The sequence below is a fragment of the Arachis hypogaea genome, chromosome 20 (assembly GCF_003086295.3).
Source record: "Arachis hypogaea cultivar Tifrunner chromosome 20, arahy.Tifrunner.gnm2.J5K5, whole genome shotgun sequence".
Taxonomy (NCBI): domain Eukaryota; kingdom Viridiplantae; phylum Streptophyta; class Magnoliopsida; order Fabales; family Fabaceae; genus Arachis; species Arachis hypogaea.
Genome location: NC_092055.1, coordinates 4896711 through 4919373, shown reverse-complemented (window position 1 = coordinate 4919373; position 22663 = coordinate 4896711). Strand labels below are relative to the sequence as shown.

Here is a 22663-nt window from a genome sequence, read left to right as displayed (position 1 = left end):
TGTCTTATTTAGATAGGAAGCTGAGAAATCATTACATAAGTTATAATGGTCCCAACCAAGAAAGACAAACCTATATATTCTTTTCTGGAATGTCAATCAATCTGTACCTTTTCCTATGGCAAATATCCAATACTAGTCTAACCTTTGATGCTGGAATAAAACTGCTTAAACTTAAAATTTATCATCATTCTAACTTTCTAAAATTAATTACAAACTTTAAATGTTGCAGAAGATGCAACAACTTGAGATGATACTATCAACAATGCTTCCCTTTACAACCTTAAGCTTCTTACTATGCCTATTCCATAGGTGCACAGCAAAACTCTCTTTGCTAATTTGCTCCTTCTTCTTCTCCAACCATGTTCCATGAATCTCATCTCTTGGCCTCAAAAACAAACTGCTAATCCCTCTCCAATCCACAGGATAAAATGCAGATGGTGGCAGAACAGTGAAATTCTCAAACCCTTCTTGCTGGTTCCTTCTCACCCTAGAAACCACCCTTGAAATCAAGTAAGGACCATTATGACCCCATTTATTCCCATCAAAAGTGAGTGCAAATTCTTGAATGAACTTGAAAAGCAAAGGGTGCTTCTTGTCAAATACCAACACTGCATTGTTCAAACGACTCCATTCACCAGTTCTTGGATCAAGATTCTGAGCTCCAATTGTGTTCCTTAATTTGGAGAAGCTCTTCAAGACCACTACATCAGCATCAATGTATGCACCTCCAAACTTGTACAACAATGCAAGCCTAAGCAAATTGGAGAGGTTTTGTCCCAAGGAAACTTCACCGGGGTTCACATTCCCTTCCTTTAACTTTTGAAACCATGATTCAGCATGAGTTCCCTTGAATATGTATTTGAAATCAGGTGCAATGGCAGTGACCCTGAATCCATTTTCCACAAAAGGATTCAGAATCTGAGTTCCTGTGTCAGAATCCATTGACTTTGAAACTATGACCAAACAAGCTTCACGGTGAGTCTTGAACAAGCTCTCCACAGAAAGCAATTCTCTTACACCAAATGCCTTCAATGGTGAAATCCAAGTCATGAAGAACCTGAACTTGCAAGAACCAGAAGAAGAGGAATTGCCGTAAAAGAAGGCCTTGATTCTGCACCGAAACAATGGGAATTGAGGCTCTTCTAGAAGTAGGCTTCTGAGGCCGCGCTTGTGGTGCCTTTTCACTCTTGTAGACCTTCTATGCTGCTTTTCAGTGATGGGAAAAGGAGGAAAGTTTGCGTTTTGAGGGAGAAGCGCCAAATGGGTCTTGTTAATGGGTGGTAAAGTTTCTTCTTTTACCGCAAGGGACACAGAAGAAGAAGCAGGAGGCCATTTGGTGTGGTGTGTTGGAGGGGAAAGAAGAGAGAGAGGGACATGAATCCAGAACACTGTGAAACCATTGTAGGTCAAGAGAAAGAGGAGGAGGAGAGCATATAGTGAAGTGGGGAGAGAGAAGAGCAGAGAAAGTAAATATCTTTTAAAGTGCAATGCAGAAGAAGAAGAGAAATGGTAGTTCTTCTCTTCCATTGGCTTTCAAACATGAACAGGAACAGAGGAAATCAGGAAAGGAGGGAACTGTTTCTTGGTTCAAAAAGTTTTGTTTTGGGTTGGTTACCGAGGCAGTTGCTGCTGCTACATGCTTATATTAGAGACAGTGTGGGTGGTTGTAGTGGAGTTACAGTTACGTGCTTTCTCTCTCTCTTTTTTCTTTTTTTTTTTTCCAATGATTTATTTTGGGGGTTGAAAATGACAATGTGTGAGGCTAGTGTAATCTGTTTCTTCTATATGGACCATAGTCTTATTTTTGGGTAGAAAGGGGTTGTCAAATAGAAAGCTCTTTGTAATTTTTGCTCATTTCAAGTTCACCACAAGTCCTTTCTTTTTTGCAAATTGAAATCTTCTCTTAAATCAAATTGAGTGCAAGTATATAGTAGGAGGGAAAAAAAAGGTTCATATGAATTGGAGACTACTCTCTTGTTCATTACGTGTAGATTACTTTGCTTCATTGGTTTTGACAAATCAGAGTACATGGATAAGAAACTATAGATAAAATCTAGAATATCCAAATCTGTACTTCTTTGTGAAGTGATTTCCTGGTTGGTGCTTCATTTAATTTTTATTTTCATTTTTGCTAATCATCGTGCTTATTACATATGCTTTGTTTAGACACTTGTGTGTGTGTGTGTGTGAGAGAGAGAGAGAGAGAGAGAGATGGCTAATCAAGAATATTTGAAAAAATACCATTGTTGATACACAAACTATACAAGGCAACTTGACTTTTATATACAAGCATCTAGTGTAACTAGTTGGACTGAAATGAAGTGATTTGCAGCAAAACCAGCTGAGGCTGTACATAGTTTTCCATTTTCTGAGCTTTCAACGAACTTTACATGATTCAATGACCTCACTAACAGCTTTATGGGTCGCTGGAGAAATCATCTTTAAGGCCAAATGAAATTCCTGGAAACAAATATGATTAAAGACTTAATAGTAGTAAAAAGATGACTCCAAACATCACTTTCAATAATCCCAATATTTCTTGCTAGCTTCACAGTTTCAAGCCAAGGTAGTTACATCTATTAACAGCTACTTACCACAAATCTTTCCAACACAGGCACAAGAATGGACAAATTATGATCTGGAAGATTGTTGGCAACTGCTTCGTGAATGTCATTGCTGTAATTGAGAAAGGGAAAAGAAAAAATCCCTAAGATACACATTAACAAAAAAATAGAACCAAAAGAAGAAAAGTAAATTAACCTGTCAGTGGATAGAAAGGCTAGAAGCAGTGCTGAATAAGCCTCCACAATCGTTTTCCTAGCTTCTTTTTCCCCTTGCAGAATAGCTGCCTCCTCATTCTGCATGATGGAGAACAAGATGACTGAAGATCAGAATCAAACTTCATACCCTTCTCCCCAACCATTATAGTCTAGATCACACAACTTATATCTAAATGGTTCAAGTCTCTGATAGTAAGTAAACAAAAGAAGATCATAATACATACCAGTAGCAGATATTTATCTTCATTGCTATCCTCACTTCCACCTTGGTTAGCCAAGAAAATAGAGCATAATAATGGAATAACATCCTTCCGAATCTCATGGTCTAAGACATCTGAGCATGGTAGCAGAACACTGGCTGCTGCAAGTCGTGATCTGCAAAAACATCAGTAGCAGAGATACTGCAATAGTGAGACAATACATCTTGTTATCACAATACAAAAGCTCATTTTGTTGTTTACATTCTCCGTAGCATATTGTAATTTTGATTTTGTCCTAGAAGGAGGTAACTACAGTTGGTTTTTTCTATAAAAAGGTGATCAAATAGAAAGTACTAACATCTATAGATAGATACATGGATTTCACAAAGAATGGGATCCCAAACTTTATGCTACACTGTAATTATGGGAATATTAGTGACGATATAATTCAAGCTGTGTTTGGTTATTCCAAATTAGAAATTTTTTTCCTTTGCTTAGCAAATCTCTTGATTGAATACCAGTATTGCCAGTAAGTAATTATTTAAATTACCTATTATGGCCATCCTTCTCTACCAAGTTTACAAGCAGGCCAAGAATAGCAACAATAAAATCTATCTCATGATCAGTGAGATGCCTATCATGTCGATGGTCTTTCACACTGTTTGGCTTATTTTCCTTTATGTGAAAAGTGGGCAATGAAGATGAACTGAAAGAAGGAAAATGCTGAGCAATTAACAGAGGCATAATCTCCAATCCTCCATATTCAGCAATTTGATGACAGCCAATAGGGTTGTCATTAGTCAAATTAATCAGCACCTACAATCATACAACTATACAATATTAATTTATAGAGATCCCAACTTACCAAAACTAAGGAAAGAATGATATAGAGAAGACACAAAACAATAGATCAGAGAAAATCATAAAGATACCTTAATAGCAGTAAGAAGGCAATCAGTGAGAAGACTGGAACCTTCTTCATCATCAACGTAAGAACTGGAACAATTGACATCCCCATTGCTCACACTAGTCTGTGATAAACATCCTTCTTCAAATTCTCTGCTTGTTACCTCATATTTTTTAGCATGCGACTTTCTTTGCTTGATTGATGGTAAGTCCCACTTAGGAGGTGCAATGTCATCCTCATCAAATGCAAATGGATCTTGATTATCATCTGAAATTTCAAGTTGAATCATACATGTTTTACAATCCGCACCACTAGATGATGCACCACCAGATGGTGCAAATTTGGAAGGATTGTCTCTCATATTCGGTGAATAACTGTATGTCATTGAAGTGCTGGGAGTTTCAGAAACTGATAGAGAACTTTTTAACTGGGTGCATCTCACAAGTTGGCTCTTCTGTGAAAGATCAATCCTCTTTATGGAAGATTCTCTCTCCATATGATAGCACCTTCCAGTGGAATTATGGTTTAAAGTGAGACTCCCTGCAGTGTCATGTATAAGAGCATTCAGTAATTCTTGATGAGCTTATCACAACACTACTAACCATTCACAAATTCGAAGGAATTTTCTTTACAATACGACTATAGCTTCTACATAATTTTGTGGGGGGGGGGGGGGGGGGGGGGGGAACTCCACCTTTAAGGTCTGTGAGAAGATCCAGTTCAGAATCATGACATGTGGTAGAAAGAGAAATGGGATTCTTGTTATCATTGAAAATGGTAGAAGCATTCTGACTTATGCACACATCTTGAAGTTGGAAGATTGTGGAAGGACATGGGTGGGAAGAATAACTAATCAGTTGTAAGAAATGGAAAGAAATAAAAGTAAAATAGCATGACAACAAAAGAGAAATAAAAAGACAAAGCAGCAAAAGGAAGAAGTTACCCCTTTGTGCGATCATTACCTGAGAGAAATTTTATGATAGTTAAAATCAGCTCCACAAAAGAAAACGGAGTTGCTTGAGGAATGAGATTCCGTTTTAGTCCAAGAAAATGAGCCTGTTAAGATAAAGTACATACGATGAATGATAAATTAGAATGCAGCAGAACATGAGTATACTATACAAAGGGGAAGTCAAGGAAGCAAAACTCAAGATGAAAATCATAAACTATGTCTATTTTAGTTTTTGTCGCTTTCTGAAAGAGAGGGAGGTTGGGCTAGAATGAGTAGTAAACCTGGTTGTCTTCACTAAGGAATGTCGCATTTTCCATGATCTTCAAGCATTTAAGAAGCAAAGTAAGGCTTTTTAGCTGTTTGTCATTTCTAACATCTTTGGTAGATAGATAACTATCCTCCACCCAGCACTGAAACGGCAAACCAATGGTTCTCCCCAATTAAATTAATCTACAACCAGATAGGGCTTCAAAACTTGAAATCAACTAGAACAAAAGACAAACAGCTACTTAAATTGATTTCCTGAACATAAGGGAATTGCCCATATACGGAGTACGAACAGACACAATATTTGATCTTAGAGTAAGAAAGATCAGATAGCAAATAATAATATTCACTCTGTTTTATAATGTCTGTAAAACCTTTGCAGTTTTCTCAAGTTATTTCTTATAAAAAAAATATACTCAAATTATAAATTGAACTGAAAATACAATCTCACACCTTCAAATCTGACTGGCACTTCAAGGTAATTTCAAAGACAGCATCAAGTCCTCCAAGCTCCCTTAGTTTTTCCTTAAAATTTCGACCAGTCTTACATACAGCACCAGAAGTTTCTGAAAACAGATTCTCCATCATTAAGAAACAATATCAACAATAAGAACGATAAAACAAACAACTCAAAGAATCATTAAAACTAAACAGATTTGGTTATTCATTGTTAATTTCGTCCATTAAAAACATACAACATATAAGAGAAGAATATCTTCAGCCAATAATATTTTTAGAGTAAAATCTGGAAGGTGATATACACTACAATACCATAAAGAGAAATGGAAGATAAACAAGCCTTCTCGATGATCAACAATGCTAACCATTCCGGGCATAACTCTGGCCTCTCTATGCTGTTGTCAATTTGACAGGTTGGCTTCAGTTCTTTACAACTTACTAGAATTTGTTGAACTATAGAAAAAATTGCAACAGAACTGCAGTCCCATCTTTCTCTTGTATTTTCTAATGAACCGACATTCTTATGCGACACTAGAATTTTCGGACCAAATTTTAGTGCCTTATCTGCGCCATCCGTGGAGACAAGTGGTCTCAACAACTTGATCGGAAATAGAACACAATCAGGTGATTCAAGGAGGTTATCTTCTACGCCCTGAAATCAAAAGAATATCCAGTAACATCAGGCAACTGAAACCAATAGGATTGACAAATTACAGCGTCCAAACAAAAGCAGAATGGAAAGTATGCCATTGAAAGGTCACCCTTGCAAAGAAAAGGTCAAAAATAAAGTTCTAGGATGTTGAGACGTTGAAGATGAATTTCATCGGAAAGAATACAAGACTTACATCAATGGCAAGAATGTAGAACAGAGTTGCAGCTGCAACATTGCTTGGAAGATCATTAAGACTTAGGCACAAAATAGCATCAATGATTGTCTTTGCGATCCTATAAAGTAGAAAAATCAGGGATTATCACCTAACTACCCGTGAATACAATCCATATTTCAGTTCAAAATTCCACTACTATGCCAGTTTGTCTCACAGCCCTCAGCGACGTAGACAATTCAGCTATTCACAATGATATCCAAGGACAAACAAAATTTAAAATTTGTGTAAAATCACGAATCTCTTATCTATCTAATTCTGAATACTTAAATGGAAACATGTACATTACTCATACTGCGCCAAAACCGCAGGAAACTCTATCGGAAGAAAAACACTAACCAATTCTAATGATACTGAGCACAAAACATCAAGCAAACACTACTTACTTCTTAAATCATTATTGCACCCACCAAAAGTTTAAAATTTGAAAATTAACTTGAATAAGCCCCAAAGCCAAAATTGCAAAAAGAAATTTTGTTTTTTAAGAAAAAGTTTCAATCTTTTTCATATTAGTACATGGATATCGAATAAATCTTTACAAAGTGATGTACCCTTGAGCGTGGAGGAGGCGGCGCTGTTGCGCGGTGGCGCAAATGGACAACAAAGAGAGCAAGCTTGTCCTTCTGATCTGAACCGGTTGGGACCTGCGGAGTCCATCAATGGCGAAATTTACCTCGTCGATGCGCTCCATTACCTCGCTGAATTCCTGCGCCTCAATTAGCGTCGAGGTTTTAGCCGGAATCATTGCAAGGGTGAGGTTTTTTAATGCATTCTTCTTCTTCGTCGTCTTCAAATTCATCTTCTTTGTAATCAAGCCTTCATTGTGCGTCCTTGTTCTCTTGGACTTTCTCTTGCGGAAATGACCGTCAGTGGAATTGGAGTCTTGGGAAGAGAATGGCAAAGAGGAGGAGCATAGGGCGACGCCGTCGCCGGAGAATTTCGCAGGAAATCTCATGCAGATTCGGCGACCGTGCGTGCGTAGCACCATGGTTTCGGTTCTTGAACTGAAAGAAGAGAGTGAAAAACAGAGGGAGAAAGGAGTGAGAATGAGAAGTGGGAACAGCGTTTTCTGTTAACGGCGCCAAATTTGAATTTGTCTCGTTGGGCCTTGCCAATCATTTCTTTTAGGCCAAGTTGCGAATCTGTTATTTTTCTTTTCGTTTTTGGACCAGTCAAGATGATTAACTCAAGGCCCAAAAGTATCATAGTAGAAGCCCAACCCAGTCAACAAAGTCAAGCCATTCACTAAAACTACAAAAGTCTGACAAAAAAAAAAAACAAATTACAAAAGAATATAAAAAACAAAAAACAAAAAAGAGCAAGTGCTTAGTGCTAATTCATTAGCGAGTAATACTCTAAATAGGTCTCAAGAAATTTACAATCGGACAGATTTATCCCCAAAAAAATTTAATTAAGATTTTGACTCTAACGTTTTTAGTTATACACCAAATACGTCTCCATGGCAGTTTGACTCAGTCAAGACAAACGGTAATGTTCTACGTGGAGGTTAACGGGCTGACGTGTCAGGTTAACTGCAACGTGTCACCTCCAGGACAATTTGGTCCCCATCCAAGTTGGACAAAACGACGTCGTATTGGATCATGAGGCGAACGACGTCGTTTCGTGGAGGACAGATTCGTCCCCGCCATAGAAGACAGATTTGTGAAACGGCGCCGTTTTAAATGGAGACCTATCTACCTGATGATTGTGCTTTTATAGGGACCTATTAGTCACCCCTTTTTGCATAAGAAATTGGTTTTGAGTGAAAAAGAAAAGGGTAAACTAAGGAAAATTTTTGAACTTTTCAATCACAACAATGCTTAGTCAAACATTGAGGTTTTTCAAGGAGTTAAATATAGGGCATTAACCCAATTGATTGAAAAAAAGAATCTTTGAAACTTGCTTGAATTTCATACCTTGTGAAGCATGTATTGAATTGAGAACACAAGCTTGTGAGACTTGAGCCTATTGATGTGGTTACATTTTATAACCATTTATTTCCCATTCTTGTGTGAAATTGTTCTCTTTCTATGATTGTAATCTTTGATTTGTTTGATTCTTTATTTCCATTATTTTGTGTATTCATGCATTTATATGATTGAGGCCATCATTTCATTAGCTCACTTACCCAAATAGCCTTACCTTTTATCTTCCTTTGTTAGCCAAATTTGAGCCTACGCTTAACCCACTTATTCTTATTTTAGCACATTACAAGCCTTAAAGCGAAAAACAATAAATGTCCTTATTTGGATCTTTGATTAGCTTAGGCTAGAGTGTGTGTATCATTAAAGTGTGGGAACCTTGGGACATTGGGTGAATAAAAGGGTAGTTTTGTATTATTATTGTAAATATTGGGAATTGGGTACATGCTCATGTATTGATTAAATGTATAGACCTTATGCATTGGTACTCTTGTATATAGTTTGAAAGGAAAAAAAATGAGAAAAACAAAAGAAAAAGAAAAGAAAAATAATATGGAAAAGAAAAAAAAAATATAGAAAAAAAAAGAAGAAAAAAATAATAAAAATGGGACAAAATGCCCCAAGGCAAGGTCCAATAAAATCAATGCATAAGTGTTGTGAAATAAAAAAAAATGCATGAGTATGTGGAAAAGTGAAGAATGGGTAGCTAGATTAGAACTTAATTGTATAGGATGTCATAGGTTAGGTGGGAAGTTTAAGCTTATCAAAGATTCAAATTTCAAGCTCACTTGACCAAATATGCATCCTATCTTGACCCTAGCCCCATTACAACCAATGAAAAGACCTCAGGATACTTGTATGCATGCATGAAATAAACGTTGATTGTTAGAAGAAAATCAAATTTTGGAAAACATGATTAGAAGAGAATTGAGTGAATTAACCCTTAAACACTTGAGTGAATAGAGCGGATACACATCCGGTGAGGGTTCAAAAGTTCAATCACATGTATTCACCTATATTACCTATGTTCTTGCAAGTTTGAACTCTTTTTTGACAATTCAATACAATTGTGGTTTGGACTTAGTTCCTATATGCCTAGCTCTTGTGCTTACACATGCTCTCTTGGGAATTGATTTGTTTGAACTAAGCATTTCCAATTGCTTTAGATAGTTGCATTTAGATAGGACTCATATAGTTTAGTTGCATTCAATAAATGTCATAACCCTTAAGTTCCTTCTTATCTTAGCATGAGGACATGCTAAGGCTTAAGTGTGGGGAGGTTGACAAACCCCAATTTGACGGTTTGTTTTGCATTGAATTTAGAGTATTTTGATAACCTTTTGTCACATTTAGCCTAAGAATTAGCATGGTTTTGTTATCTCTTCCATAATTGTGCTTAAGTGTAAAAACATGCTTTTTAAACCTTATTTTGATGAATTCTAGTTTCTGTTTGATTCCATAAGATGCCTTGATGTGTTTGCTAGTAACCTCAGGTTGAAATAGGCTAAGCATGGATCAAAGGAAGCAAGGAAGGAAGCATACAAGTGGAGAGAAGCATAAAAAGTCAAAGAAACAAAGTCAGCCATGCACGCGCACGCGCACAAGGCGCTCGCGCGAACATTGCAGAATCGACCAGGGACGCGCACGCGTACCATGCGCGCACGCGCCGATGATGGCACATGACCTCATTAATGCAGCACGTGCCTGGCGATTTGAGAGGGTTTCTGAACCCATTTTTGGCGCCAAGTTGCTAAGGGAAAGGGATAAAAGGATGAAGGATTAAGGGGAAGACATCAATCATAACTATAACATCACTTCCAACTACTAATTACTTGAGTTTAGGGTTTTAGAGAGAGAAGCTCTCACTACTCTCTAGAATTAGGATTAGGATTAGGTTTAGTTCTTAGGTCTAGATTTAGATTCATGTTCTTCTACTTCTACATCTCAATTCCCTGTAATGACATTGATTCTTCTTCCATTCTTTTATTGCAATTTCCTTCATGTTGTTCTTATACTTTGTTGTAGATCTAGTATTGTTCATCCCATTTTCTTTCAATTCAATAAGAGGTAATTCATAATAAATGTGTCTTCTTTGCTTTCCTATTGTTGATCTCTTACCTTTGTAGTTGTAGATTCCTTTAATTCTTGCAATTAATAATGTTTACTTCTATTGCACTTTATGTGTTTGTTGAAATGTCTCTTTTAGTTTTAGTGTAGATTTTGTTCCTCTTGGCCTAGGTAGAGTAATTAGTGATACTTGAGTTATCTAATTCCTTTGTTGATTGATAATTGGAGAGATTGCTAATTGGTTTGGAGTGCACTAAAGCTAGTCTTTCCTTGGGAGTTGGCTAGGACTTATGGCTCAAGTCAATTCATCCACTTGACTTTCCTTTAATTAGTAAGGGTTAACTAAGTGGTAGCAATGAACAATTCTCATCACAATTGAGAAGGATAACTAGGATAGGACTTCTAGTTCTCACACCTTACCAAGAGCCTTTTATAGTTGTTAGTTTATTTTCATTGCCATTTACTTTTCATGCTTCTTATCCAAAACCCCAAAATAACTCATAACCAATAACAAGACACTTTATTGTAATTCCTAGGGAGAACGATCCGATCGAGGTCCAATACTTCGGTTTATAAATTTTAGGGGTTTGTACTAGTGACAAACAACTTTTTGTATGAAAGGATTATTGCTTGGTTTAGAAACTATACTTTACAACGAGAATTCATTTGTGAAATTCTATACCGTCAAAAATCCAATCATCAGCGCCATTTCGCAACTCTGCCTTCCATGGTGGGGACGAATCTGTCCTCCACGAAACGACGTTGTCCGCCTCATGATCCAGTATGACGTCGTTTTATCCAGTTTGGATAGGGACCAAATTGTTCTGGAGGTGACACGTCACAATTAACCTGACACGTCAGTTCGTTAACCTCCACGTAGGACGTCACCATTAGTCCTGACCGGGTCAAACTAGTATGGGGACGTATTTGGTGTATAACTAAAAACGTCAGGGTCAAAATCTTAGTTAAATTTTGTTGAGGACAAATCTATTCGACCGTGAATTTTTTTGGGAACAATTTGGGATATTACTCCTCATTAGCCAATAGCCATTAGCTTATTATTTAGAAAAAGTATAGGGAGACAATGAGAATACTAAACAATGTGAACAATGAATATGTGGGATGTTTAATTCAATAAGTATGCAGATGATTATGTTGATTATTCTTAATTGGATAGTTATTCCTTTTGATTCGATTTACTCATGCACAATTAACCATGGCTGAATGTTCAATTCATTAGGTATGCAGATGCTGACCATAATGTTAGGATTTAGAAGGTAATTTGGAAGTTGAGTATTTTTTTTTTTACTTTATTGAATTAATTTTAGAATCTATTATTCACATTGTTTTACCGTCTACCTAACAAAATGATTTATTTATTATTTATTAACTGAATAAACCACACAAATCCTCCCTAATAATCTTGTGTGTAATCTTTACCATTACTACCCTATTATATTATCGGGCCTGCTACACATACAAGTATACAAGCATCCAAGTTGGCCCAGCCCAAATCGAAGACACGCGCATAAGGAAGCATAACATGGCGCGTCAAAATCACGCGCTCAACACAAACGGTTCGTATGGCAGACTCTTCCACTTCCTCCACTTCTTCCACTTCTCAAAACGCTTCGAAAACAAGGAAACGCTCCCATTTTCGAGCAAAAATCAAAGTTCAAAATATACAAATCGTTGTTCGAAACCTCCATCAAAACAACATCAAACTCTCCGTGAAGAATCTGAAGAGAAAACGAAGCAACAACACTCAACGTAAGTTCATTAAGATTACTGTATATTTTAGTTTTCTTCTACGTCGTTCTTCTAGGGTTTACTGTGCTATTATTCTTGCTTCTTTGTTACACTGTTCTAAGTTCTACGTCGTTCTTCTAAGTTCTACGTCGTTCTACATTCTTGTTCTAAGTTCTCTTGCTACTGTTGTTGATTTTTGGGGGTTTATTCCGTAGATTGGGGGTTGTATACTGCTTGAACTTGTAATGTGGCTTGATATTGATGCATGTTTGACTGATATCTGACTGATATATATGAATGTATCTGAATAATATCTATCTCACTGTTATCAATGGGTGTATCTGATTCTTACATATGGGTGTATCTTACTGTTATCAATGGGTGTATCTGACTCATATATGCGTGTATCTTACTGATATCTCAATTAATTTGATATTGAAGCATGTTTGAGTGATACCTGACTGATATATATGGATTTATCTGAATCATATCTATGGGTGTATCTCACTGTTAACAATGAGTGTATCTGATTCTTACATATGGTGTATCTTACTGTTATTAGACCTTGTAATGTTGCTTGATATTGAAGCATGTTTGACTGATATCTGACTGATATATATGAAGGTATCTGAATAATATCAATGGGTGTATCTCACTGTTATCAATGGGTGTATCTGATTCTTACATATAGGTGTATCTTACTGTTACTAATGGGTGTATATTTGTGTGTATTTTTTGTTTCAGACAAAATGGCAGTAAGAAACCAAACAAAGGATCTTAAGTGTGCCACATATCTCCTGAGTGATAAGTTCAGAAACATGACTGAGGAGAAGAAGGCAATTGTCAGGGATCTCGGATTTGGTGGGTTGATGCACGTCCCACCTCTAAGAGTGGATCACCAACTCTTAAGGGAACTGGCAAACAACTTCAAACTTGGGGAGAACAGACTGAAGACAGGATATGGTTCTTTCCAAATAACACCAAAGACAATAGGTGATGCGCTTGGCATCAATGCAACAGGTAATATTATAATAAGATTAATGTTTTTACACCAAAGTCAATTACAATGCTTATTAATGTAAAATTGATTTCGGCATATATTTCTAGATTGTATCTGCCATCTGCCTCATCCTCAACAACAAAAATGAAAAGAGATTTCAAGAACAAATATACTGTCTCCCCCCCCCCCCCGATATTGTGGTAAGTGTTACTTCTACGAACTTTGGGTGTATTTTCTGTATTGATTTGGGTGTATTTTTCACGTTCGATTGGGTGTAAGTTTAGTATTTCATTTCTTGTTTCCCATTCTTGCAGTGCATGGCACTTTCGGATCACCCAAACGGGGAATTCGTATCACCGAAAACGAAAAAGGAATTTAGGGTGGAAGCCTACCCGAGTTTCATTCCCTTCATAGATAGAAAAAAATTGACTTCGCACCCATATGTAAGTTTTCGTTTGCTAAATTTGTTAGTACGCTTATTTACTTATTTGCAAAATAAAATAACACACTGTTCATGTGTGGCAATCCTTCAAATTTTTGCCCCTGTCTGCTACGCGGGGCATTGGTGGTTATGGCTGATAAATACAAGAAAGCGAAAATGTCAAATACTTGACCCGCTACACAAAAAAGCTCCCACCGATGAGAGAAAGGCCATTAATAAATTCACTGTAAGTTGCCTCTGTCTTCTTTACTTTAATAGATAGGTTTATTTCGTTAGTTGTGATGGGTGTATATTGTCCATTCAGTTGGGTGTATCTTGTCCATTCATTCGGGTGTATCACTTATTTGTTTTCGTATTTAAGGGATACGTATTTTCAAGATTGATAACATATGCCGGCGGGGAACCTCTTCAGAAAGGGGAGAGGGAGAAGGAAATTAAATCACCATATGTTAAAATATCTGGCCAAAAAACAAGGTATAAATTTGTAACTCTGAACATTAAACTTTTGTAAATGAGATTTGTAATTTATTTTCTTCGTTTTCAGCTATGACTGCGCTGTGTACATTATGAAGTGGATGGAGATAATTGAGCCGGAAAACATCAAAAAGGGGAAGTATCAATGGGATAATTGGCCACAGGTAACTGTCTTTAGAACCATATAACTCTGTATTACTTTACTGAATTAATATTGCTATTTAAACAGAATATACTTTTTAATTGTAGGAGGAGGTGGACCACTATAGAGTGGAGTACGCATCTCGGATACTATTCAGTGAGATGAATACACAGAGAGATCGGGCAATTAGAGAGAGTAGTGCTATAAGGCTGTCGAAGCCATCCTCTATATTATTAAGTCCGTTTTGTCAGATTAATTCTGCTGATATAGAAACTGCGTAATCCAACTGCTGGGTAGTTTGTAAATTAACAAATGATGTAAATATTTGCCATTTATCAACAACTTCTATTCTATGTATATTTTTTCCCATAGTTAAACTATCTGTGCTGGTAAACTGTCTGTGATGTATTCAAAAGCTGTATTACAGGTGGTAAAATATGAAGGAAAAAATCAAGGCATATATAAACACAAATTATAAACTGTTACACCCAACGCAAGTCTAATAATACACCCAAGGTTGTATAAAATATACACCCAAACTGTCTGCGTTGTATTCAAAATGTATGAATTACATGTACTAAAATATGAAGAAAAACATCAAATCAAATATAAACCCATAACCTGAGAATTTTTACAGCTTTTGTTTTATATATATCTATATATGTGTCTATATCTAAATTGTGAATTAACGAAAATACACCCAAAATAACAGTGCTTTTACACCCATATTCTGTAAAACTATACACCCAAGGAGTTATCCCCTGCTGCTGGTACCCTAAACTGATAACTCATAACGTGTCCTTGATATTGGCTGCAATTTGAATGCGCCGCTGATGCAGCATCAAACAGGTTTATCTGAAATATAACACACACACATTACCTAAACTATTAACGAGAAAAATAAACTCAATCGCCACAAATTTAAAGAACATTACTTTTACCTCGCTTAAAACTTTCGTCTTCTTCTTCTTTGTGGCATTTGCGATCTGTTTCTCCAGCTTTGAACCTAGCCTGTTTTTTGGACGTCCTCTTGTTCGAATCCTTGGCGGGCTTTGAAGCTCGTTAACGGATTCCAAGTTGGCGTCTTCGTGGGATAAAGAAGATGTCCCCTTCCTTTTGGCTTTTAATGCTTCCATCTTGGCCATGACGTTATCGTACGCACGGTGCAGAATTGCAGTCAGCTCCTCCGATTCGGAGGCAAATTCGCATATATTTTGCGAACGAAAAACCAATTGGTCGAACCTCTTGCTTCTTGGCTCCATTAGTGGCTCATCGTGGCTGCTCTTGATGTGTGTGTGTCGCCTCTTTACCTTCTTACTCCATCGTTCCAGTATGTATCTCGTTGACACTTGGCTTACTTGTTCGAAGCTTAACACGCTTAGTGCGTGACGGCACAGTATCCCTCTCGACTCGAATAATAAGCAATGGCATTTTACCTCGGCTGCAACCGAGTCGTAAGTAACCACGAACTTGTTGAATATTGAGCTGGAAACTTGTTCTCCGACTTCGTATACTGAATAGCCTAGAGCGGAATTCTTTAGTCTGGTGATGCAATTCGCCTTTCCTCTGAATTGCGCTTGGACTTCCCTAAACTTTGCGTGAGTGTACGCATCTTGAAACTGAGCTTCAATGCAGGATTTGGTTGCACACGGTATGACCGTATGAAAATCTGCAGCATCTGATTCTCTCTCTGCTTGCTCCCTGCTTCCGAGGCAATTATCGTATTGTTTGACGAACTGAATAAGCGAGCTGTTCCGGGTGATATACTTGTTAAAAAATGAATGCATGCTCTCGCTCCTTTGTGTGCTTCTCATCCCTGCCCAGAAATGGTGATCCAGATAGATAGGAACCCATATGTGACGGTCTTCGTACAGATCTGCATAATACACCCAAAGACAGTCTATAAATACACCCGAGAAAACATGCAATTTACACCTCTGATGTAGATTTTAAAAAGACATTACCTGAAAGCCACTTGTTGTCCACAAGACCAAAATTCAGCAGAAAATCGTTCCAATTCCTATCGAATGAGTCTTTGCTTTGAGAGTTCCAAACAACTTGGCTCATTTCTTGTTCAATATCGGCATGTCCCTTGTACCCGTTTAATTTGCTTGGAATCTTCTTCATGATGTGCCAAATGCACCAACGGTGAACTGTTGTTGGCATACAGGCCTCTAAAGCCCTTTTCATGGATGCGCACTGATCGGTGAGAAACCCTTTCGGAGCGTTTCCTCCCATGCAACGAAGCCAGCTTTGAAATAACCATTTGAATGATTCAATTTCTTCGTTCTTCATCAAAGAGCATCCGAGAAGTGTTGATTGACCGTGGTGATTCACCCCGACAAAAGAACCACAGACCAAATTATACCTGAAACAAATTACCATGGTCCAGAATGCAAAATCATTAGCTACACCCTAACAAATGCTTCGCATACACCCAATGAAACAGCCAATATACACCTCTACTGCGGATTCGTAAAAATAAATTAATTTGGCATCATAAACAGGGACAGTTTGTTACCTGTTTGTATTGTAGGTGGTGTCGAATGAAATGACGTCTCCGAAATGCTCAAAGGCGGCTCTGCTTCTTGCATCGGCCCAAAAAGCCAGCTTAATCGATTGATCCTCTTCGAGTTGGAGCTCAAAAAAGAAATTCCTCACGTCCTTTTCGATAAAATTTAACTCGCGGTGACCCCCGGCAGCCGCAACAAATGATTGGTAGGTTTTGCTTGGTCTGATACCGGCCTCCTCGTTATTCTCTATCGTACGATGAATGGACATGCTTAGTTCCCTGTGCTGTTTGAGCATCTCTGCTTTGCTTGGACAGCAGGGGTGTGAATGATCCAGCACAACCTTTGAAATGATCCAAGCACCGACATCCTTCAATGTGTGTATATAAATTCTTGCAGGACAGTTTAGACCGGCTGTCGGATTGGTCTTCTCGGTCGGAGATATTTTAGATTTCCATTTTCCCTCTCTGCTACATGTAATCAGTTAGTTCTTAATCTCGTTTCCCTTCCTATTTGTGCACCGAACTCTTGTAGAGAAACCTGCAGCCTTGGCGTAGTTCATGTAAAATTTTCCAGCATCTTCAAGGGTGGTAAAGGTCATTCCGACCTTTGGAACAAACTCGTCATCAACAACTGAGAGAGGCTGCAAAATACACCGTGTCAGAACTGTAAATACACCCATAGATATGATTCAAATACACCCAATCATGTCTAATACGATACACCCGAACCGCAACAACTCAACTACAGAATGACTTTTAAAGCCATAAACTGTAAATACACAGCCTGCAGATATACACCATCTCAAAAACTAAAAACACACCTAATCATGTCTGTTATAATACACCTAAACAACAACAAGTCAATTAAAATAACAAAAAACCAGTAAAGTGTAGATACACACTTCTAGCTAAAATACACCCAAACAAGAATTGATCTACACCCGAGCGTCTGCTACAAATTCCAGGTAATTAATCACAACTAATACATTGAATCGACAGATTCAGGTAAACGTGTTACTTTCACAGTCAATGTTCAGCAATTTTTCAACTACACAATGCTATACAAATTATTGAAAGAAAATTCATACTAATCCTATGTAAATCAAACCTCAGGGACTTCGTTAGATTCTGACTCATAATCCACTTCGCCTGCATTCAGCTGACAATCTGAGGTTGAATGATCCATTATCTTCAAAACGAGATCAAACTTTGATTTTGGAAAACAACAAATCAAAAATAGAAAACGAAGCTCGAGTTGCAGAGAGAGACAAAGGTAACCTAAACGAAGAAGATGCTAGTGAGAAAAGAAGAAGAAAAGAACAATGGAGAAGAAGGAGGGAAAACGCGGGAGAAGAAGAACAACGAAATCTCAAAATAACGAAAACAAAAAGGGAAAGAAATATTTTAAATCTGGTAGTTAGATATACGCGCGATGTTATATAGCGCGTGTAATCAACGTACCTGAAGCAGCACATATTTTGATTTTATTGTTTAATGAACTTGTAAAGCATACAAGCCACAGAGCTTTTCCGTTATATTATATAGTATAATAGTATATTTGGTAGGTTGGACAAGATAAAAGTATAGATTCATTAACACAAAATAATACAAAAAATGCTAATTATGAAAAATGAAGGATCAACATATATTCAGCGATAAGTATTAAGGAGTCAAAATAAGTTTATAGACTCTGCTCAACTCAGCTCTAATTTTATTCCGTTCAACGAAAGCAGAGAGAAGAACGAACGCACTCGCTGTGTTCACTTCACAGAAGAGAGAGAAACTCGCAACCATGTCTTCCTTCGACTCCTTCGCCGATGACTTAAACGTCAACTCTTCTTCCGCCGACCACTTTGCCGCCGCTCACAACGCTGCCGAGGAGGACGACACCTACTCTGGCTACGGCGGTTACTCCAGCTTCACCGGAGGATTCTCCCCCGATGGCGATGTCACCGTAGATCATGACCCCGCCGCTGCCGCCTCGCCGGAGATCTACGGGTTCAGCGATCCCAATCCTGCTTACTCTCACTCCCCTTTCGAATCGGAGACTGTCGAGAACGGGAACGGTTATGGCGGTGCCGAAAGCGTCTTCGTCTCCGACGGTCCGGTGCTTCCGCCGCCAACTGAGATGGAGCCGGAGGAAGGTTACGCGCTTCGGGAGTGGCGCCGGTGAGCGGTTTTGAACTTTCCCAATTTACTTATGAATTTGGTAGATCTCATTTGAATTTGCTTTAGATCTGTGGTGATTTTACTTTATTTTAGAGAAGCTTTTAACATGTTTATTCGCGAAGTTTGTTGCCGGTACGTGTAAGCAGTAAGGACTTAGGATCACGAATCAGGATTCGGGGAGCTTGATCTTGATGTAGAAAGAAACGAATTGGTGAGTTTAGTTCTTTAGTTGAGTTCAATTGAAGTAGTTAATTGTGCTGTTGTGAGATATGTTGATGTGATTTTCGGTAGATATATAGGGAGTTGATTAGCGTAGCACCAGTTCAACAGTGGTTAGGTTTTGGATCAAGGGGATTAGAAGGGGGAATTAAATTTTTTACTTAGTCGGATGGATCTCTAGACTTTGGTCCATAATAATCGTGTTGTGTAGGAGCTATTTCTAGGGTAAATTCTATGGTGAGGTAGCAAGTTAGTGGTGATTTGAACTTTGTGATCTATCTTGCGTAGCTGCTTTACCGGGTCAAAAGTTTATGCAAGAATGATCCCTTTGTGGCTTTGCCCATTGGACTATTGGAGTGAGTTGATGACATTCAAGGTGATGATATCAAATTCTTAATCTCTCTATTAGATAAGGGAAGCACTTTTCAAAAGACCTAGGTGACCGTAAATCTTGACCAGGACTGCAATTAGAGCAGATCATCCTACGTACATCTCTGGGATTTTGAGAGTGCTATAGAAAATATGAAATGAATGCAGTTTGATATTTAATCTTGTCTATCCATGAAAAAGAGTAAAAATAAAAAATCGTGTGTGCTTCTTAAATAGGCCTTGATGGCAAATAACATAAAAGCAATTGGTCTATGCATGACAAAAGAAAACTACAATTTGTGTTATGCTGCTGCATATTTTGGTTTTTCTTGTAGTAACAAGTGGCAATACAGCAATAGGCTTCTAAATTTGATATGAAATATTTATGTAAATTAGATGGTACATGACCAAGCAGGCACTGGTATTATTATGTTAGTTCAGATTATGTGTTTGCTGTTTGCTGTTTAAGATATCCAAAAATGCTTGTAGGTGCTATTTGTGAGGATGATTTGAATAGAAAGGTTAATTTGACATTTTCTTTTGTCAAAATATCTATTGCCATTGATATATAAATCCCCTGTCAACAGAGGCAAATCCATTCTCATACTTGTTGGAAGGACAATCATTTTGGTTAATTTCTGATCTTGGGTGATTAAAAATCTAAGATCTATGTTGTTAACCCAAAAATAAATCAATTAATGTTTGGCTTCCCTTATACAGTCAAAATGCTATTCAGTTAGAGGAGAAGGAGAAAAGGGAAAAAGAAATCAGATTGAAGATTATTGAGGAAGCAGAGGAGTATAAGGTGGCTTTTTATGAGAAAAGGAAGCTTAATGTTGAGACTAACAAGGTTCAAAATAGGGAAAGGGAGAAGGTAAGTTTCACTTTCATCATGCTATCATTTGTCACGTGATATGTTTTTCTCTGCCCTTCTAATGGTAGAAAATGAAATCTACTTGTGGAGCAGTTATTCGTGGCTAATCAAGAGAAGTTTCACAAAGAGGCAGACAAAGCTTATTGGAAAGCAATTGCAGAGCTCATTCCTCGGGAGGTTCCCAACATTGAAAAGAAAAGAGGCAAGAAGGATCAGGACAAGAAGCCATCAATTACAGTTGTCCAAGGCCCTAAGCCTGGTAAACCCACCGATCTCGCTAGGATGCGACAGATACTATTAAAGCTGAAGCACACACCACCACCTCACATGATTCCTCCACCTCCTGCTCCTGCCAAAGATACTAAAGATGCCAAAGAGGGTAAGGATGGAAAAAAAGCCACATCGAAAGCACCTGAACCTGCTGCTGATGGATCACAACCAAAGGATGCCTCTTCTAACGGCTCTGCAGATGTACCCGAGAAAGAAGCTGCTGCCCCTGAGGAGCAGCCTGCTGCATAATTGTGCGTATCATTCTTCAGTTCCATCATCTAAGATCACCTTTCTCCCCACAGTCTTTAATGAATCTTTTTGCCCAGCTATTAGTTTCTAATGCTTATTACCCGCATTTTATGACCAATATCAAGGTTTTGTATGAATTAAATCAATTATTGACAATTATGCCATGCAGATTTAGTGGGTTTACATAACAGAGTATTTGTTTTTAACTTAAATGATCTTTTGACTTGTGGACTCAAATAGCCTGGGTAAATAACTTAAATAAGTTTTTTTTTGAAAAAGAGCTTAAAGCATAAGAATTTTTATTAATTTCAGCTTATAAATAAGTTATTTTGTATTTGGATTTTTAGTTATAAAAGTACTTATTTTAAAGTTGTAGTGTTTGGATAAATAACTCAAAAAATAATTTTTTTTTACAGAAGAGAATGAATATTAAAATAACAATGATAACAAATACTTTCCAATATTGAATGTTGATTTTACATAACTTAATCACTAATATTGTGTATGATATGGTAGGTGAAAATAAAAAATAAATATAAAATGTGTGTTAATGTATATTTTGTTGCTGTGTTTTATTTTTATTTTTACTCATATTAGAATTTCCTTCTCCTTTATTGAGGTCAAGAACTTGCTATAATTAACTATGAAAATAATAGAAAGTTATAAAATCACATGTGAAAAAAAAAAGTAGAGTGATAAAATGATAAAAAAAATATTTAGAAGGAATATATGCAGTAGGTTGTTCAGATGCAATATTGTCTGAAAATGAAAATGGTGGTGGAGGATCAATCATTACGTGAAAATGGTGAGGTTTGGAACATTGCGTGAGAATGATGGTGGAAGGCCAATGCTTCTATTCGGGAAGATAAAAGTTTTTTCTAAAATGGTGCCAAACACCGTATATTCTGACTTTTCATAATCCAAAAGTCAAAAAAAATAGTTTCTGCTACTTCCAAACGGACTCTAAATATGTAAACTGAAAAGTCGGATGTTTTATCTTTATACCACAGTATAGGCTTAGGCGCATTCTGTATTGCTTGGGGGAGAGGCCCATTGATTTCCATCTGTTTTGGCCGTTAAACTAGAATGAGACCGGCGGTAAATTAATGATAGTATATAATAAATATTAAAAATGGTTATATTTTGTAGAATTAAATTAAATATGTGTAAATTAAAGTTAAATTTAAAAGATATTTTGTTTAAAATAATTTATAGTACAAAAAATTTGAATGTTGGAGTTGTACAAAGTGACATTTTTATTTGGTGGTTTGATTTTTGTATTTGTTTTTGTCGATGAATTTAGTCTCCTTATGTGGCGCATCCTTTTTCTGTCGTAGATTCTTGTGAAGACATGTTTTTTATGAATTGTTGAGTTGTATGCACTTTCTATTGTGTTGTTTGTTCCATTTTTGCATGTATGTTCTTCTTCTGAAGATGTGTATTGAATTTGTATGGTTTTCTTTCTCCTTAATCTCTTGATGTGCATGCAGTTTTTCAATGTCATCTACAATAAAAAGAACAAAAATGTGTAGAATTTTTTTATTAAATAAGTTATTTTTAATAAGAATAATTGAAATAGTATAGAGTTAAATTACCTGTTAATATTTTTCTTTGACCTACTCTGTCAGACAATGTCTCAAGTATTGCAAATTTAAAATAGTGTTGGGAAATGTTCAATTTAAAAATACAATAAATATGTTTGTTTTATACCTTTTCATCTAATATAATCATTTCTAAGCAAAGAAACTCTTTTTCA

General features: G+C 37.0%; 3 protein-coding genes across 3 annotated transcripts; 1 reads left to right on the top strand and 2 right to left on the bottom strand.

Annotated features, from left to right (window-relative positions):
* Nucleotides 1–216: 216 nt before the first annotated feature.
* LOC112783364 (uncharacterized protein At4g19900-like) lies at nt 217–1527 on the bottom strand. Its single transcript, XM_025826292.3, has one exon. The coding sequence runs from the start codon at nt 1525–1527 to the stop codon at nt 217–219; it is 1311 nt and encodes a 436-aa protein (XP_025682077.1).
* Nucleotides 1528–2212: 685 nt separating this feature from the next.
* LOC112783363 (wings apart-like protein 1) lies at nt 2213–4908 on the bottom strand. Its single transcript, XM_072229774.1, has 7 exons — nt 4582–4908; nt 3913–4427; nt 3531–3796; nt 3005–3155; nt 2761–2858; nt 2595–2676; nt 2213–2460 (listed from the first exon to the last, which is right to left on the bottom strand). Exons 1-7 carry the CDS (start codon nt 4844–4846, stop codon nt 2377–2379), a joined length of 1461 nt encoding a protein of 486 aa, XP_072085875.1. The 5' UTR covers nt 4847–4908; the 3' UTR covers nt 2213–2376.
* Nucleotides 4909–18320: 13412 nt separating this feature from the next.
* Nucleotides 18321–21119, top strand: LOC112782466 (clathrin light chain 2). Its single transcript, XM_025824856.3, has 3 exons — nt 18321–18926; nt 20235–20388; nt 20482–21119. Exons 1-3 carry the CDS (start codon nt 18550–18552, stop codon nt 20905–20907), a joined length of 957 nt encoding a protein of 318 aa, XP_025680641.1. The 5' UTR covers nt 18321–18549; the 3' UTR covers nt 20908–21119.
* The last annotated feature ends 1544 nt before the right edge of the window (nt 21120–22663 follow it).